The 17,055-nt window shown below is 57.0% G+C and overlaps 1 protein-coding gene across 2 annotated transcripts; it reads right to left on the bottom strand.

The window, feature by feature from the left end:
- Positions 1-975: 975 nt before the first annotated feature.
- Positions 976-16,980, bottom strand: Cc2d1b (coiled-coil and C2 domain containing 1B). 2 transcript variants are annotated; one of them, XM_045139254.1, is made up of 24 exons: positions 16,897-16,980; positions 14,986-15,060; positions 12,547-12,688; positions 11,691-11,794; positions 10,964-11,089; positions 10,481-10,597; positions 10,213-10,333; positions 9,893-10,074; positions 9,522-9,597; positions 9,327-9,437; positions 9,116-9,246; positions 8,850-8,922; positions 8,541-8,674; positions 7,871-7,985; positions 7,619-7,791; positions 7,122-7,247; positions 5,992-6,050; positions 5,791-5,907; positions 5,451-5,524; positions 5,307-5,365; positions 5,057-5,108; positions 3,954-4,053; positions 3,723-3,813; positions 976-2,439 (listed from the first exon to the last, which is right to left on the bottom strand). In XM_045139254.1, the coding sequence occupies exons 2-24, from the start codon at positions 15,049-15,051 to the stop codon at positions 2,311-2,313; spliced, it is 2,478 nt and encodes an 825-aa protein (XP_044995189.1). In that variant the 5' UTR covers positions 15,052-15,060; positions 16,897-16,980; the 3' UTR covers positions 976-2,310. The 2 variants fall into 2 exon arrangements, 1 of the variants encoding a protein (XP_044995189.1); XR_006634490.1 differs by lacking the exons at positions 976-2,439; positions 3,723-3,813 and having other exon boundaries at positions 3,964-4,053; positions 5,814-5,907.
- Between the last annotated feature and the right edge of the window lie 75 nt (positions 16,981-17,055).

Below are 17,055 nucleotides of genomic sequence, written 5' to 3' on the forward strand. Positions count from 1 at the left end.
TTCCATGAGCAGAGAGAGCAGTGAGGCGGGACTGAAACGGAGCCGGGCGTAGCGGCGCACGCCTTCATTCCCAGCCGAGGTTGGAGGATCGCCTGGAGTTTGAGGCCAACCCTTGGCTACAGAGCGAGCCCCAGGTCAGCCTGGGCTAGAGCGAGACCCCGCCTGGGGGTACCCCGAACTGGCTGCAAAGTCCATAAGCCTTAGACGACGGACATTTCTAGCAGGGCCTGTCGATAGACGTAGCTGGGGAACAGCGCAACTGGAACTGGAGTTATGATTTGAGGGTAACCCCAGGGGACACCACTTCGGCAAGCATCAGTAGGATGCAAATCCTAAGAGGGAAACTAGGCAGGGCCAGAACTCTTCTGGCCAACCCTCTTTGCTCAGGGTCACTTCATTTATTCATTTGAGAGAGAGAGAAAAGAGAAGATGGGGGGAGGGGAGAGAATTGGCTTCAGGCCACTGCAAACCAACCCCAGAGACATGTGCCACTTGGTGCAGCTGGCTTACGTGGGTACTGGGGAATTGACCTCAGTCCCTAGGCTTCCCAGGCAAGCACCTTAACCTATAAGCCATCTCTCCAGCCCCTGGGTCATGAAGGCAGGTGACCCGCCCTCTTTGTCCAGATTACTGCTTGTCCCACACGTGTAACTGCTGACGCCCTGTCTGTGGAGGTGCTGGGAGCTGGGCGTGACGACTCATATCTGTAATCGCAGCACCCAAGAGGCCAAGGCGGGCGGGCTGCCACAGGTTCGAGCCCAGCAGCTTGGAATACACAGCAGGTTCCATGATAGCCTGCACGTACAGAGTGAAGCCCTGTCTCACAAAACCAAAAAGGAAGAAAATAAAAAATGGTCATGAAGCCGGGCGTGGTGGCGCACGCCTTTCATCCCAGCACTCGGGAGGCAGAGGGAGGAGGATCATCGTGAATTCGAGGCCACCCTGAGACTACAGAGTGAATTCTAGGTCAACCTGGGCTCAAGCGAGATCCTACTTTGAAAAACAAGCCCCCCTCCACAGAAAAATCTTGAATACTTTGCTGAACTTTGAATGCTTCAAAATAGAGGGTAAGCTGGGAGTATTTCTAAGCAATGTATTTCCCTGCAATTTTGACCTGAAGTCTGTGGCCACCGTCCCTCCCTCCGTCTCCGCTCACGTCCAGCACACAAGGCTCCAGGACCTCTAGGACAGAAGAGGGCTTTCGCGGCAGGCAGCCAAGGGCAGAGCGCTCCAAGCAGCACCGCACAGCTGCGGCGCTCGGGCTTCTCTCTGCTGAAGCAGGCTGGCCTCGAACTCCCAGCTCCTCCTCCCTCGCCCTCCCGAACGCTGGCATTGAAGGCTGCGTCCCCACGCCCGGCCTCGGTTGGCTTTTAGACAGCGATGGGTCCTAGGGCTTAACAGGGGCGCTCTACGGTGTGGCTAGAGTCCAATCGTCCTGCCATGATGTAAAACCACGTACTTTTTCCTTTTCCCCTTAGTTAACATAAGTTACACACACGTGTGTATATATATATATATATTTGTATATATATATTTATATTTTTTTTCTTTTCCCTTAGTTAACAGTGTCATCTTAGGCACAGAGACCCAACCCAAGACACACGTTTCCAGTAGGCCGTACCCAGAGAAGCTTTCCTGGTCCCAAGTCCCAGGAGGAGCAGGGCGGAGCAGCAGCAGTCAGGACAAAGGCACAGGGAGGACAGTATCCCCATCTTACTTGGCAGGGACCCCAACACTTGCAGCTCTCCCATACCCACCCTGGCAGGCCCATCCGTTGAAGGCACATCCACCAGCGGGGCAGCACGGCCAGGCCGAGCTGCACCCAGGGGCTCAGCGGAGGTTCGGGGCAGCAGGACTGCTGGGCCCCTGTGTGTGTGTGTGTGGGGGGGGGCGCGAGAAGAGCTCCTGGGCTGGGCAGGGAGGAGAGGGAGGCTGCCTGGGCCATGGCTGGGGCCAAGCAGCTCTGGCAGCAGCATTTGGTGCCCAGGCGTTTCAGCCTGCAAGGCAGAGGCGGCCGGCTGGTGCCCACCACTGCTGGCCACTCTCCAGCGCTGGCTGCTCCTAACCAGGCCCAGAGCGCAGCACATGCAGAGTCACCCAGCGAGCCGCAGACTGCAGCACGTCCTGCACGGTGCCCCTCGGCTGGGCACCACCCTCCCCCGCGGGCACTGAGGAACAGGGACACAGTTCATGAGCTGCAACAGCTCTGCGCCTGCTCTTCTCACGGAGGAGAACCATGACCAGCGTCTCCTCGGGACCTGGCAGCAAACGGCAGTGCAGACCTTGTACGAGGCCCAGCGAGGCGCAACCTCACCGGCTTCTGGGATCCAGGACCAGCCAGTTCTCGGTGACCATCTGCACGTCCTGGCCGCTGAGGGGCTCCCGCAGCCTCACCCTCACCTCCAGCTTCCCTCCAGTAGGCTTCCTTCCATCCAAGACCTGGGACAACCACAGAGGAGAAGGTGGGAACGGAGGGGACGCACTGTGGGCACAGATCCTGAGGGTCCCGGGAAAGGAACAAAAGCAGCTGGGACATCCTGACATATAAGGACAGGCTGCCTCCTTCCTGCAGTACGAAAGGTGGTGGAATGCTTAATCTAGTTAACTCTTCTTTTTTACTTTTTTTTTTTTTTTTTGAGGTCGTGTCTCCCCCTAGCCCAAGCTGACCAGGAATTCACTGTGTAGTCTCAGGGTGGCCTCGAACTCATGGCGATCCTCCTACCTCTGCCTCCCGAGTGCTGGTATTAAAACCTTATGCCACCACGCCTGGTTAACTCTTACAAAGTTAGTTAACTCTTGCAAAGGAAAACACGCATCTAGACAAGCACCAGTGCTCTGACTGAAGCACTGAGAAACCCAGAGCTCAGGCTGGAGACATGGCTCAGCAGTTAAGGCGCTTGCCTGTAAAGCCCAATGACCCACATTCCATTCCCCAGGACCAACATAAGCCAGACGCACAAGGTAGTGTGTGCATCCGGAGTTCCTCTGCAGTGGCTGGAGGCCCTGGCATGCCCATTCTCTCTCTCTCTGCAGGGCATGCCCAAGTGCTGGGATTAAAGGTGTGGACCGTCATGCCCATGCATATGTTTAATCCCTCCCAGCAATCAGGAGGCAGAGGTAGGAGGATCACTGTGAGTTCAAAGCCAGCTTGAGACTACATAGTGAATTCCAGGTCAGCCTGGATTAAGACTTAAGAAAGAAAGAATGAAACCTAGAGCTCTACTTGGTTTTCCCTCGATCCTCATGGCAACTCCTATGAGAATCACTGGCTTCAAGGGGCACCCTGAAAACCAGAGCCTACACCTCATTTCAATGATGGCCCAGAGAGAAGAGACTGACTGTGGCAGTCAGGACTAGAACCCCTTCAGTGCAAATTCAACTTAACAGTACGGCCACAGGCCTGAGAGATTCACCCACCCTCAGTGGGGCCACATGGACCAGTCCTTGCTTCAGAGCTCCAGGCTCTTCCGTCTGTGACGGGAGATGCCACCTTCGCCACAGCACACTACAGGGAGCCCGCAAGGGACTCACACTGTGTGCTTACTAGCTCTTTTCTCTCTCTCTCTTTCTTTTGGGGTTTTATTGAGATAGGGTCTCACTGTAGCCCAGGCTGGCCTTGAACTCAAGTGATCCTCCCACCTCTGCCTCCCGAGTGCTGGGCATAAAGGCGTGTGCCACCACGCCTGGCACCAGCCCTTTTCTCGCCACTCCCGGAGCCCTACCTCCAGAATCTCTCTGATCTCACACTCCTTCTCCAGCCGCTCCAATCTCAGGTGTGCTGTACCAACCAGCTTGTCACTTCTGAAGAAGGACCTGGGGGGCGAGAGGTAGCCGGGGGTTAGATGGGCACAGGGGCAGGACTGAACCGGGCAAGGCAACGCAGAGGCAGCAGGGTCAGAGTTTCCACTCTTTCCTCACCACGCCCCCTGCCCAGGAGGCTGACAGAGCCTCACCCTTTGTGGAGGATCTCGAACTTCATTCCTTTGCTCTGGATCACCCTCCGGAAGCCACGGTGGTTTCGGTTGATATTGAGTTTGAAGACTTGATCGAATTCTGCAAAACGGGGGAGAAGGTAAGCGGGGAGGGGGCTTCGCTTCTAGGAAACGCCTGGGTTAGTGGAAATGGAAGCCCAGGCCCAGCTTCTCATCTGGGTCACTATGCCTGCAATTCAACATGGCTGCCAGCAGAAGGCGGAACATGTACTTTCTGACCTTAAGTTTCATTATCCTGGGAGAAATATTGTAACAAAAGTGGCAATGACTTGGAACATGAAGTGAGAATTTCTTGGTTCAATTCTTGTTCATTCATTTCTTTTTTGGAGGGGTCTTTTTTGTGTGTTTTTTTTCCCTTTTTTTTCTAGGCAGGGTCTCAATCTAGGCCAGGCTGACCTGGACTCACTCTAGTCTCAGGCTGGCCTTGAACTCAGAGTGATCCTTCTACCTCTGCCTCCCAAGTGCTGGGGTTAAAGGCGTGCGCCACCATGCTCATATTCAAGCTCTACTTTTATTTGTTTTTTTTTTGAGATAGGGTCTCACTCTAGCTCAGGCTGACCTGGAAACCACTATGTAGTCTCAGGGTGGCCTCAAAACCACAGCGATCCTCCTACCTCTGCTGCCCAAGTGCTGGGATTAAAGGTGTGGACCATCATGCCCAGCATTCAAGCCCCATTTTTTCTTTCTTTTTATATATATATATATATATATATATATATATATTTTTTTTTTTTTTTTTTTTTTTTTGAGGTAGGGTCTCACTATAGCCCAGGCTGACCTGGAATTCACTGTGTAGTCTCAGGGTGGCCTTGAACTCACGATGATGCTCCTAACTGTCTCCTGATTGCTGGGATTAAAGGTGTGCATATGCCGCTATGTCAGGCTTCAAGCCCCATTTTTAACACTGCTCTCATATGAAGGCCCTAGACAAGTCCCTTTACCTCAACTAGCCTCAAGCCTCAGTTTTCTCAATTACGTAACACGTGTTAACAACACCTCCCTTTGTTTCCTGGTTCGGATGGGGCAAGCCAACAGATGTGGCTCCTGACGTGGTGGTCACTCACCTGGGGAGTTTGTGTTCTTAACCACAGCCGTTTTGCTCTTTTGAGCCTGGTCCTAAAGCAGTGGGAAGAAATCAAGATAGCACAAATCACAGGTGTGCGGGAGCAGGACCCATGGGCGGCGGTGACGGAAGCACCCCCAAAGGAAACGGGCCAGAGGTCCCGAGCCCCCCTGCAGACAGCTTCTCAGGCTGGGCAGAACCTGACCACAGCGTCCTGGGGTGCAGAGGAACCAACCCCACCAGAGCCTCACCGAGTTAGGGTAGTGAAACTCAAAGCGCACAAATGCGTCCAAGTCGTCAGGGGTCACTCCTGGGAGAGGAAGGGCTCAGGTCAGAGGAGCCTGGTGGCCACCCAACCACTGGCACGCGTGGGCAAGAGCCCCCTTCGGGCTTACCTGGCGGGGCTGGGAGGTTCATTCCCCGGACGATGATCAGATGCATTTCCGTGCTGTTGAGCTCTGAGAAGATCCTACGGCCCACAAGGAGAGAGCAGAGTGAAGGAGAGTGCCTGGGTACTGCCCGCCTACCCAGCTGAGTGGTGGCCCAGAGGGCAGTGCCCGGTCTGTCCCCACCGCCACAGCTCTGAGCTGCTGGCCGATAGGCACCATGTCCTGCTGCGCCCCTGCCCTGGTGCATACACCGCTGGGGAGCCTCACTAAGGACGGGAGAGCCTCCCGGAGTGCTCCCCATCTTTCCCCACCCCTGCGGAGCGCCCGTCCCGCTTAGGCTTGGCACCTCACAGTCTGGAAGGTCTTCACCTCAAAGTGGTGGCTGGGAGGGTCGAGGCCCTGGGCCTGGGCCAGCTGGAGAATCTGCAGCTGTTTCTTGCGGTCCTGGGCGAGTTTCTCAAACCTGCCGGGAAGGGCTTCACGTGGCAGCAGGGCAAGGCTTGGCTTCTCCCCTCCTCACCAGCGCCAACCCGGCCCTGGCACTCACCGAGTAGTCTCGGCCACGTTGCCCTGGTGCATGAACTGCTTGGAGAAGAGCAGGCACTTCTGGAAAGAGGGGCCCAGAGTGACCCCAGAGCCGGAGCAGGGCTTAGGAGACTGGCCCTCGAAGCTGACTTCTCGAAGCTCACAGCGGACCTCTGCGGCCCCTCCGCGGCTCCCCTGCCGCCCGCCTGCACGGCGCTGAGCGCCCGTCGGCCTCACTTTCCTCCCAAACAGTCTCCCTGGACAGCCAGGCTGGTCGAGACCGTGTGGCAACTCTTTTGCCTCAGCCTTCCAAGTGCTGAGGTCACAGGTGTGTGTCACCATGCCCAGCTCCACCTCCACTCTTAACATTTCTTCTGAGGACAGCAGTTCCCCAAAATTCATTTAGCAAACTCCTTCCTTCAAAACCAGTTGACGAGCCGGGCATGGTGGTCATGGCACTTGGGAGGCAGAGGTAGGAGGATCACTGTGAATTTGAGGGAGCCTGAGAGTACATAGTGAATCCCAGGTCAGCCTGGGCTAAAGTGGGACTCTACCTCAAAAAAAAAATCAGCTGGGCATGATGGTGCGGTCTATAATCATAGCACTTGGGAGACTAAGGTAGATGGGTCACAAGTTCAAGACCAGTCTGGGCCTGGACCAGACTCCACTGTGAGTTCCAAGACAACACTGGCTACTTAGCCAGCAAGACCGTGCCCCAAAACAATACTGAACCTCATTTCAGGGGCTTCCTCATTTCTGGAAACCTTGCCTCCTCAGGCAAGAGCTCGGCCTTCCTAACTTCTCTAGCTTAAGTTCGGTAATAATCTGAACTTCCACAACAAGACATGTAAGCTCTGAAAGAAAAGTCACTTACGCTCCCTTCGCGGGACAGACAGCAACTCAGATCAACCCTCTTCTACCAAGACCTCGCCCTGCGCTCCACTGTCCGCACTCCACAGCCACCCTGAAGGGGGCTTGTCATCCCATTGTACACAGAAAGGCAGCGTGGTCTGGAGAGGGCAGAGCCTTGCCCAAGGCCACACCGTCGCTGATGACGAGCTGGGAGCTGAACCCACGCCACCTGCTCTCCGCCCCGCGGCTTGCTCCAGGGCACACACCGAAAGGAAGGAGCAGAACACAGGCACTACTGACCTCATGTTGCTCCAAGAGCATCTTCTGGAGCTGGGCATACACCTCCTCGGCCTTCTGGGACAGCCGCAGGTCCTCATGGTGAATGAGGATGAAGTCCCCGTCCTCGTCCGACAGTGGTGAAGGGACCTGCCAGGTCACAAGGGCCCTCGGGCCCCGAGAATCACACTACTCCTCTCCCAAGCTCACGGTCAGCAGGAGCCCAGGCTGACCCTTAACTGTCTAACCTACAGTCGTAGTGTCCTGTCCTCCTGTGCCACTCTCTGCTGCTGGGACACGGCTCCCACTGCCCTCGCCCTGCCCGGTCCCCTGAGCACAGGCAGCCCACCTTCCTTTCCCCAGCTCCCCTCAGAGCCAGGAAGGGCAGCGAGGCACAGGTCCTGCCGCTGCCACGTTAGCCACATCCACTGCTGCCCACAAGCTGTACTAGTTCAGGGCTCTGCCCGGCCTGGTCCGCCGCCGCGGCTAAGGTGGCCTGCTACTTAGCAGGCGGGGCTCACCTTGGACAGGTCTACAGTTTGGCCTGCTCGGGCCTGGCTGATCTGGGCCTCGAGACCTTTCGCCACCCGCAGGTGGGCTCTGGCCTGCTCCAGGTCCTGCCCGCGCTTGGCCCGCAGGGCTGCTCTCTGGTACTGCAGCTTGCGGGCCTCCAGCAGTGCCAGCTGCTCCCGGGCTGCAGGGAGGGGCCAAGAGTGAGGGCCACAGCCGCCTGTCCCTAGACCCTCCCTCCTCCTGCTTCCCGTCCCACTCACCTGCCGGACTCAGAGACGCCTTAGAACTTGAGGCCTTGATCTCGGGAAGATGGGGTGCAGGGACCAGAGGCTGTGCTGGCTTCTTTGCCACTGGCTCCCGAGATGGGGTGTCGGCCTGCAGGGAGCCGGGAAGGAGGTCACTTCCCTCTTGGCCGGGGCAGTCCAACTCGGGCTCCCCTAATGCTGCATCTACGCACTGTGCGACCTGGGCACAGTGCCTCTGCCTCCTGAGCCCTATTCAACACACAGCTATAAGCCTCCGGGCCAGAGAGACGCTTAAAGGCGCTTGCCTGCAAAGCCTGATCGCCCAGGTTCGATTCTCCAGGACCCACATAAAGCCCGATGCACAAAGTGGCGCTGCATCTGGAGTTCCTTTGTACTGGGTGGAGGCCCTGGCATTCCCATTTTCTCCCTCCCTCTCTGCTGGGTGTGAAAACATTTGCCTTTAATCCCTGTACTTGGGAGGCAGAAGTAGGAGGATTGGTGTGAGGTCAAGGCCATCTTGAGACTACATAGTGAATTCCAGGTCAGCCTGGCCCAGAGCGAGACCCTACCTCAAAAAAACAAAAAAAACTTAAGGAAAAAAGGGGACTGAATCCTAAGTCTGCCTTGGTCTATCTCCCTGGAATGGAGGAGAGGGTCCCTAGCTCACTGGACTTGTTAGTGTTACCTTCTCCTCATCCTCGTCTTCCTCATCCAGGGCTGGACCTGCAGAGACCAGTTCTTCCGCAGCTGCCAAAGCCACCGTCACCGAGTCCTCCTCGACGCCCTCCGCGCGCTCCAGACCGGGGATAGGGGGGAACCCTGTGGGACAGACGGGGGCAGAGGGAGCAAGGAGGTGGCCCTGGGACACACTCACTGCCACGGGTCCCGCCCGGCTCTGACTGCACGTGGCTGGGAGGGGCAGGCAGCATGAAGAATGCCTCTCCCCCTTCTTATTCACAAACTGCAGAGAGCCTCTAGGCCAAGCCCCACGCACCTGGAGGCACAGGCAGCTCGGCCAGGTCCACTTTCCGTCCTGCCCGATGGGCCCGCATGGCGTCTTGGTATTGCTACACGGAAAGGAGGAAGGGAGGCTGGCTAGCCCTCCCCTCCCCGTGGGGCAGGGGACAGGAGCCTGGGAGCGAGAGCCTGGGGCAGCGAGGGCCCCAGACACACGGAGGAAAGATCGAGACTCGGGTGGGGGGGAAGCAAGCCACGGACAGGCGCCCGCCGCAGGGTGGGGGCTGCGCAGCGACGGCCCACCTTGGCGATGCGCTCATGCATGCGGGCCTTGCGCTCGTTGCCACTGGCCCGGGCCTGCACGCCCGCCTCGCGGTACTTGTTCAGCCTCTGCTGAAGGGCGTCCAGGACCGTTTGTGGCTCTGCAGGGGCCCCTTGAAGGGGGAACGGAGAAGCCATCAGCTCATCCTGTCCCTGCCCAGGTCCCCGTTCCAGTCCCACTGATCAGTCCTACCTGGAGTGGCTGGGATGTCAGGGGCCATCACTGGCTGCACTCGCTCCACGACTGGGGACAAGGCTGGGGATGCTGTGGGGGCCTCTGAAGCTTGTGGGAAGGCCTTCAGATCTGGGGATCCAGAGAAGCAGGGTAGGCAGGGTCCTGGCTGGACGCAACCCCAGCCTAAGGCGATGACCCAGCCACCCGACTGACCTTCAGGAGCCGGGGGCATGGCACTCAGATCCACAGGCTGGCCCTTGTCCAGGGCCTCCAGGACAGCCCCAAATCTCTGCAGGAGAGGAGGAGCGCAGATAAACCCAGGAGCCCAAGAACCTGGCTTGCAAACACCCCCTCCGGCCGGGCATGGCGGCGCACACCTTTAATCTCAGCACTTGGGGGGTGGAGGCCAGCCTAGGACTGCGGAGTGAGTCAAGAGGTCAGCCTGGGCTACAGCGAGACCCTACCTCAAAGAACCAGAAATGACCAACTCCCCGCAGGCCAGCCTCACACACTCCCCCTCTGAGCTTCTGCTTCCCCATGGGGAAACGGCAGTTGGGACAGCACCTCTGAGCGGGTGACCCTACCTTCCCAATCCTCATGAGCTCTCGGGCTCGGTCTACATCTCCAGCCCGCTTGGCACCAAGGGCAGCCACTTTGTACTCCTTCTGTCGGGTCAACAGCAGGGCCCGCGGGTCTGGCTCCGAACCAGGCGGGGCGGGAAGAGCAGAGCTGCCCAGGAGGCTGGCGTCGGGCTGAGGGGCTTGATCTACGGGAAGTAACCAGTGCCCAGACAGAGGGCGCACGCGTCAAAGGAGGATGTGCACTTTGGATTCCTGGTGCCCACAGTCCCTCTGTCTGGGGGGCTGCTGTGAAAACCGGGCAGGATGTGGGGGTCTCCAGGTACCTGGCTCCAGGGCAGGGGGCGCTGCGGTGGGGGGCTTCTTGCCCAAGGCCACTGGAGGTGGGATCTCATCCTCGTTGATCTGCCGGCCCTTCCTCACGGCGGCGAGCTGCGACTCCAGGGTCTATGGGAGAGAGCTAGTCCAGAAACCGAGGCAGCCACCTGGGCTTGGGTCCTGCTGGGAAACAGGCCAGCAACCCACCGTGCCCAGCACACTTGGCCCCTGGCCCACTACCCTCTCCCCGAGTCCTCTCCCGAGAGCCGGGTTCACCTTCAGGCCTCGCTCACAGCGCCGGGCCTTGGCAGCGTCGCCTGCCTCCTTGGCGCCGGCCGCGGCCTCCCGGTAGTTGTGGATCCGCTCCTCCAGCAGAGCCCGCAGCCCTCCAGCCTGCACATACGTCAGCTCAGGGCCGGCCACTCCACGGCTAGCTAGGCCCTGGCCGCTCTCTCCCTGCAAGGAAGCTACCCCAGAAGACGGGGCTCTGGGACTCCAGCAGAAAGCAGAGCCTCAACCCCACGGCGTAAGGCAGAGACCCACTAGAGAGACAGGGGGCCCGTCAGCCAGACCGAGGTCCAGACAGTCACTGGCGGCTAAGAAATGCCTTCCAGCGGCGGTCCGTGCGCAGCTCCTGCTTATCCAGCTGCGCGAGGAGAGCTCTCAGCACCTTGCTGGGCGAGCCGTGCCGCGCGCACGCTGTCCGGGAACACACGGAACCCAAGGCACGCGGAGGCCATTCCTCCGGGCAGACCCTACCTGAGCGGCCGGGACCGAGGCCCCTGGGTGGGCTGTCTGCTCAGAGTCTTCCCGTCCCTGCTCCTCGCAGAAGTTGGGGCTTGAGGCTGCCTCCTCGTCCACACCCAGGACCTGCTGCAACTCCGTCTGGGAAGAAACGTTCAGGCGCTTAAGGCCTCACGGCCCCACCCAGGACAAAAAAGAACGAAGGACACTCATCCCCAGCAGGGTTTCTCGGTTGGAAACTTTTGCTTAGTCCCTTCTACCAAAGTAGTTTTCTTTTTTTTTTAAAATTTTTAAAAAAATTTATTTGAGAGCGACAGACACAGAGAGAAAGACAGATAGAAGAAGAGAGAGAGAATGGGCGCGCCAGGGCTTCCAGCCTCTGCAAATGAACTCCAGACGCGTGCGCCCCCTTGTGCATCTGGCTAACGTGGGACCTGGGGAACCGAGCCTCGAACCGGGGTCCTTAGGCTTCACAGGCAAGCGCTTAACCGCTAAGCCATCTCTTTAGCCCCAAAGTAGTTTTCTTAAACCTGACCAAGGAGAGCCTTGAAGACAGGGAGGACTCCACATCCAAGAACCCCATCTGTAGGGCGCTCAGACCAGAAGTCATGAGACGAGTCTGTCGCTGTGGGGCCGGGAAGACAGGCCTGGGAAGGGCAGGGCACCCTGCCAGCCAGCCACAAAGGGACACAGCTCTCTCCTCTGCCAGGCCTGGGCTTGGGCACCCGCCCAGCACACACACCAGCAGCTCTGCATCCTCTTCTAAGCCTTCTTCCTCCTCTTCCTCCTCCTCATCTCTCAGACAGTCTGCTGCCATCTTCTCAATGTGGTCCATGGGCAGAGGGGCTGGCAAAAGAGGGTTCTGGAGTGAGGGCAACCGAAATAAGGTACCTGACAAGAACTGTGCCATCCCTGCTTCAGCAAAGTGCTACCTGAAAAGTACTCTACTCTTAGGACCCAGCTCCAAAGAACCCTGTCAGAGCTGGGCGTGGTGGCGCACACCTTTCATCCCAACACTCGGGAGGCAGAGGTAGGAGGATCGCTGTGAGTTCGAGGCCACCCTGAGACTCCAGAGTGAATTCCGGGTCAGCCTGAACTAGAGTGAGACACTACCTCAAAACAAAACCAAAAACAAAAAGACCCTTGTCATGCCTCAATCTCTACCCTCTTCCAGACTGTAGAGGGAAATTTTATTTAGTCATTTGACATTCCTTTTTCTTTTTCTTTTTTCTTTTTTTTTCTATTTTTATGTCCCTTTGAGGAAGGGTCTCACTCCAGCCCAGGCTGACCTGGAATTCACTATGTAGCCTCAGGGTGGCCTTGAACTCATGGCGATCCTCCTACCTCTGCCTCTCGAGTGCTGGGGTTAAAGGTGTGTGCCACCATGCTGGGTTCATTTGACGTTTCTGTCCACTGACAATGTGCCCAATTCTTTCTGTGCTCATTGGACCGCTATAGTCTAAGTCTAGTGCCCTGGGACCTGACTGGTCCATGAGGGCAGGGAGCTCCATCATACGCGTACGTGGAAACCAGGGGAGCTGGGGGCTCCTCCAGTCTGCCAGCCAACGACCCTCTCCATCACAGGTGTGAGCACTCACCCGGCTTCGTGGGTGTTGTCTTCCTGACTGCACTCCCGGCCTCCCCAGTGAGGGCCAGCAGCTCCGCCTCCAGGTCCCCTTCATCTTCGGTGTCTTCCGCCCCCAGCAGGTCCTCCGGGCTGAACTCGACAAAAAGGCCCAGCTGAGGGCAGAGGAGGGCTCTTAAAATCATCTAATTCAGGCCTGGGGAACAGCTCAGTGGTCACAGCGGCCTGCTGCTGTGTAGCAAACCTGACTGTGGAGTTCAGATCCCCAAAACCCACCCACAAAGAACACACACACACACACACACACACACACACACACACACACACACACACAGAGAGAGAGAGAGAGAGAGAGAGAGAACGAACATGACTGCAAGCCTCACTGGCCTGCGGTAACGGGAGGCAGAGGCAGAACCCCAATGCTCACGGGCCAGCTAGGCTGCTGGAGTTCACAGGAGCATAGACATGAGAGCCTGTCTCAGACAAGGCAGAAGCTCAGGGCTGCTACTAGGAGAGTTTTTTTTTTCTCCCTGTTTCTCTTTTTAATATTTTTATTTATTTGAGAGACAAAGAGGGAGAGGGAGAGGGACAGAGAGAGAGAGAGAGAGAGGGAGGGAGGGAGGGAGAGAATGGGTGCACCAGGGCCTCCAGCCACTGCAAATACACTCCAGATGTATGTGTCACCTTGTGCATCTGGCTAACGTGAGTCCTGGGGAATTGAACCTGGGTCCTCTGGCTTTGCAGGCGAGTGCCTTAACTGCTAAGCCATGTCCCCAGCCAGATGCACAAGATGGTACATGCATCTGAGATTCATTTGCAGTAGCAGCAGGCCCTGGTACACTCATTCTCTCTCTCTCTTCCCATCTCTAAAAAATAAAAAATAAGAGCCGGGGCGATAACTCAGCAGTTAAGGTGTTTGCCTGCAATGCATAACTACCCAGGTTCCATTCCCCAGTGCCCATATAGGACCAACTGCACAAAGTGGTACATGTGTCTGGAGTTTGTTTGCAGTGGCTGGAGGCCCTGGTACACCTATTTTATCTCTCTTTCTCTCTCTTGGCTTGCAAATAAATTTTAAAAAATTAACTGGGGCGTGGTGGTGCACGCCTTTAATCCCAGAACTCTTGGGAGGCAGAGGTAGGAAGATCACCATGAGTTTGAGGCCAGCCTGAGGTTACATAGTGAATTTCAGGTCAGCCTGGAAAATCCCCCAAAATAAAAATAAAAAGCAATAAAATGGCTTGGGTAGAGTGTTTGTCTAGCATGCTGAAAGCCCTGGGTTCCATCCCTAAACCATGAAAGGAGAGAGAAATTAAAACACCCAATGAGGCATGGTAGAGCCCAGCCCCAAAGCCAGACTTGGGGCTCCCAATGACTCAGCCAGTTGCTCCTTCCTCTTTGAGGCCCCAATGGGCAGACAGGGAAATTGAGGTCTGCAACATTCAGATTACTTAAAGACAATAGGGCTGGAAAGATGGCTTAGCGGTTAAGGTGCTTGCTTGCAAAGCCAAAGAACCCAGGTTCAATTCCCCAGGACCCACGTACGCTAGATGCATGACATATTGTATGTGTCTGGACTTCATTTGCAGTGGCTGGGGGCCCTGGTCCACCCATTCTCTCTCTGTATCTGCCTCCCTCTCTCTATCCCAAAAATAAATAAATACACAAAATGTTAAAAAGATTATAATGCCAATACTAAAACAACAGTAGTTGCAGGCTCAATACTTAGCATTATTCCCAACTACACCAGTTAATTATCATAGTCCTGAGGTATTGTTCCAACCTAACACTCCAGCCCTTTCTCTCTTTTTTTGTTGTTGTTCAGGTAGTGTAACATAGCCTAGCACTGAACCTCACAATTATCCTGCATTAGCCTCCCTAGTTCTAGGATTATTGTTATTATCACTATTATTATTATTTTCTGAGTCACAGTCTCACTCTAGGCCAGGCTGATGAGAAATTCACTATGTAGTCTCAGGATGGCCTTGAACTCATGGCAATCCTCCCACCTCTGCCTCCCGAGTGCTGGGATTAAAGGTGTGTGCCGAGCGTGGTGGCGCACACCTCTTATTATTTTTTAAGACAACAAAAATAGTCTAAGATATCTTGGAACTTGGGCCCAGGAGAAATGGAGAAAGCATGGAAGAAAGTCTTCCTCAGTCTCTCGCTGGCTGTATTCCTAAAATCCTGGCACCCTACACCAGCCAGCAGGAGCCCGTGAAGCAGTTTCCATCAGAAAACCTCAAGTTTTGGTGGCTCCCGAGCACTCCAGATTATCCATCTGGTGTGGTCACAGCAAACCCAGGATGGGCACCCAGGCCAGACCCAGAGGTCTTTATGGGCCTCAACCTTGGGACGAACAGGAAAACCACACAGGAAACCCAATTTTCCCAAGCTGTTTATAGAGTCCCCCAGATGAAACTGACTGAGGGGTTGAGGTGATTGTCCATACCTGCTTGGCGGCTGCCACGCCCTGGCCACTGGTCCGAGGGCCTTTCCGAGGTCTTGGTCCTGGCATTTTGGCAGCCTAGGTACGACAATGAAGCATGTCTCTATATTGGTGCAGGTAGCAACAATGTGGTTAGCACCCCACACTCCCAGGCCACCAGTAATTCATCCCACAGGATGCGCTAACAACCGTGGAATGAGAGCATTGGAGACGCAGTACAGGGGTCCTGTCCACAGCCCGGATTAGTAGGGACAGTGTCCACAACGGCTGTAGCTATCTGTGGCTACCGGTGGGAAACAAGAGAACATTTTCACCATCAGTTATCTGACATAGGGCTGAAGAGATGGCTTAGTGGCTGAAAGCGCTTGCCTGTGAAGCCCAAGGACCCAGGTTCGATTCTCCAGGTCCCACGTAACCCAGATGCACAATGTGGCACATTGCAGTGGCTAGAGGCTCTGGTGTGCCCATTTTGTCTCTCAAATGCAAATAAATTAAAAAGAAAAAGGCACTGGGCGTGGTGGCACACACCTTTATTCCCAGCACTTGGGAGAAGAAGTAGGAGGATCACTGTGAGTTCGAGGCAACCCTAAAACTACACAGTGAATTCCAAAAAAGCGCTTGCTTGAGAAATGTGACATACTACCTAGACCCTCAAGGAACTCTTCCATGGTGGACAGGAATCCATGAACAACTCCCCACAGGGCTACTACACGGGGTTATGGGTACCCAGAGGTGGCACCTTAGCCAGTGTCAAGGCAGGGCTCAGCAAGGGAACCGAGGCCCTGGGTTAGCGCCAGAAGCCGGGTCAGCACTTGGACCTGTCAGTAGAATGTAGCCTCAGGCTGGCCTCGAACCCACAGCCAAATGCCTTAAATGTTAAGCCACCTCTCAGGGCCATTTTATTTCTTAAACAGGGTGTCATTCTTGTCTAGGCTGTGTTGGAATTCACTCTGTTGCCCAGGCTGTCCTCTCTGTTACCTCACACTGGTAAATTCTGGGATTAAAGGCATGTGTGACCAGGCATGTATTACGACAAAATTGAAAGTTTCAATTGGGTCCGAGCTGAGCCTGTCCAAGCCTAGGTGAGCCCGGCAGGGACAAGCCCCGCTGAGCCTAGCCGGTCTGGGACGAGCCCGATTCGGGCAGAGCAGGCGTGTGCTACCACACCAGGCTTGGGTTCCCTGCGCTGATCCGACTGTGGGCGCTGACCCTGGCTTCGTGTGCTGACCCCCAAGGCCTGCGCTGACCCTCGGTGGTACTGAGCGCAGCTCCCTGTGCTGACCCTCGGTGGTGCTGGCCGCGGCTCCCTGCGCTGACCCCCGGGGTACTGACCCCGGCTCCCTGCGCTGATCCCCGGTGGTGCTGACCCCGGCTCCCTGCGCTGATCCCCGGTGGTGCTGACCCAGGCTCCCTGCGCTGATCCCCGGTGGTGCTGACCCAGGCTCCCTGCGCTGATCCCCGGTGGTGCTGACCCAGGGTCCCTGCGCTGATCCCCGGTGGTGCTGACCCAGGCTCCCTGCGCTGATCCCCGGTGGTGCTGACCCAGGCTCCCTGCGCTGATCCCCGGTGGTGCTGACCCAGGCTCCCTGCGCTGATCCCCGGTGGTGCTGACCCCGGCTCCCTGCGCTGACCCCCGGTGGTACTGACCCAGGCTCCCTGCGCTGACCCCCGGTGGTACTGACCCAGGCTCCCTGCGCTGATCCCCGGTGGTGCTGACCCAGGCTCCCTGCGCTGATCCCCGGTGGTACTGACCTCGGCTCCCTGCGCTGACCCCCGGTGGTACTGACCCCGATCCCTGCGCTGACCCCCGGTGGTACTGACCCCCAGCGCTGACCCCGTCACCCGCCCAGTCCTTCCCCTCACACCCCCCCCCGGCCGCCCTCAGCGCTCCCCCACGGCGGGCACGCGGCCTACCTGGCGGCGGCTGATCGGACCCGGAGAACCGGCCGGGCCTCCCGCGGCGCCCACGGCAAGCACCCGCCCGGGGGAGGCGGCTGACGCCGGGACACGTGACCGCACGGCCCAGCGGGGGCTCGCGGTGCGCCTGCGCGCGAGCCGGGCGACGGCGGGGGT

Source organism: Jaculus jaculus, chromosome 21 (assembly GCF_020740685.1).
Source record: "Jaculus jaculus isolate mJacJac1 chromosome 21, mJacJac1.mat.Y.cur, whole genome shotgun sequence".
Classification (NCBI taxonomy): domain Eukaryota; kingdom Metazoa; phylum Chordata; class Mammalia; order Rodentia; family Dipodidae; genus Jaculus; species Jaculus jaculus.

What these genes read in the sequence shown, in the direction of transcription:
- Cc2d1b (XM_045139254.1), bottom strand. Translation starts at nt 15,051, where the DNA reads ATGCCAGGACCAAGACCTCGGAAAGGCCCTCGGACCAGTGGCCAGGGC. An exon ending in TGCTCTTGGAGCAACATGAG is followed by an intron (nt 6,051 to 7,121) that starts GTCAGTAGTGCC and finishes CCCTCTTTCCAG; the next exon opens with AAGTGCCTGCTCTTCTCCAA. An exon ending in AGTTTCACTACCCTAACTCG is followed by an intron (nt 5,109 to 5,306) that starts GTGAGGCTCTGG and finishes CCACTGCTTTAG; the next exon opens with GACCAGGCTCAAAAGAGCAA.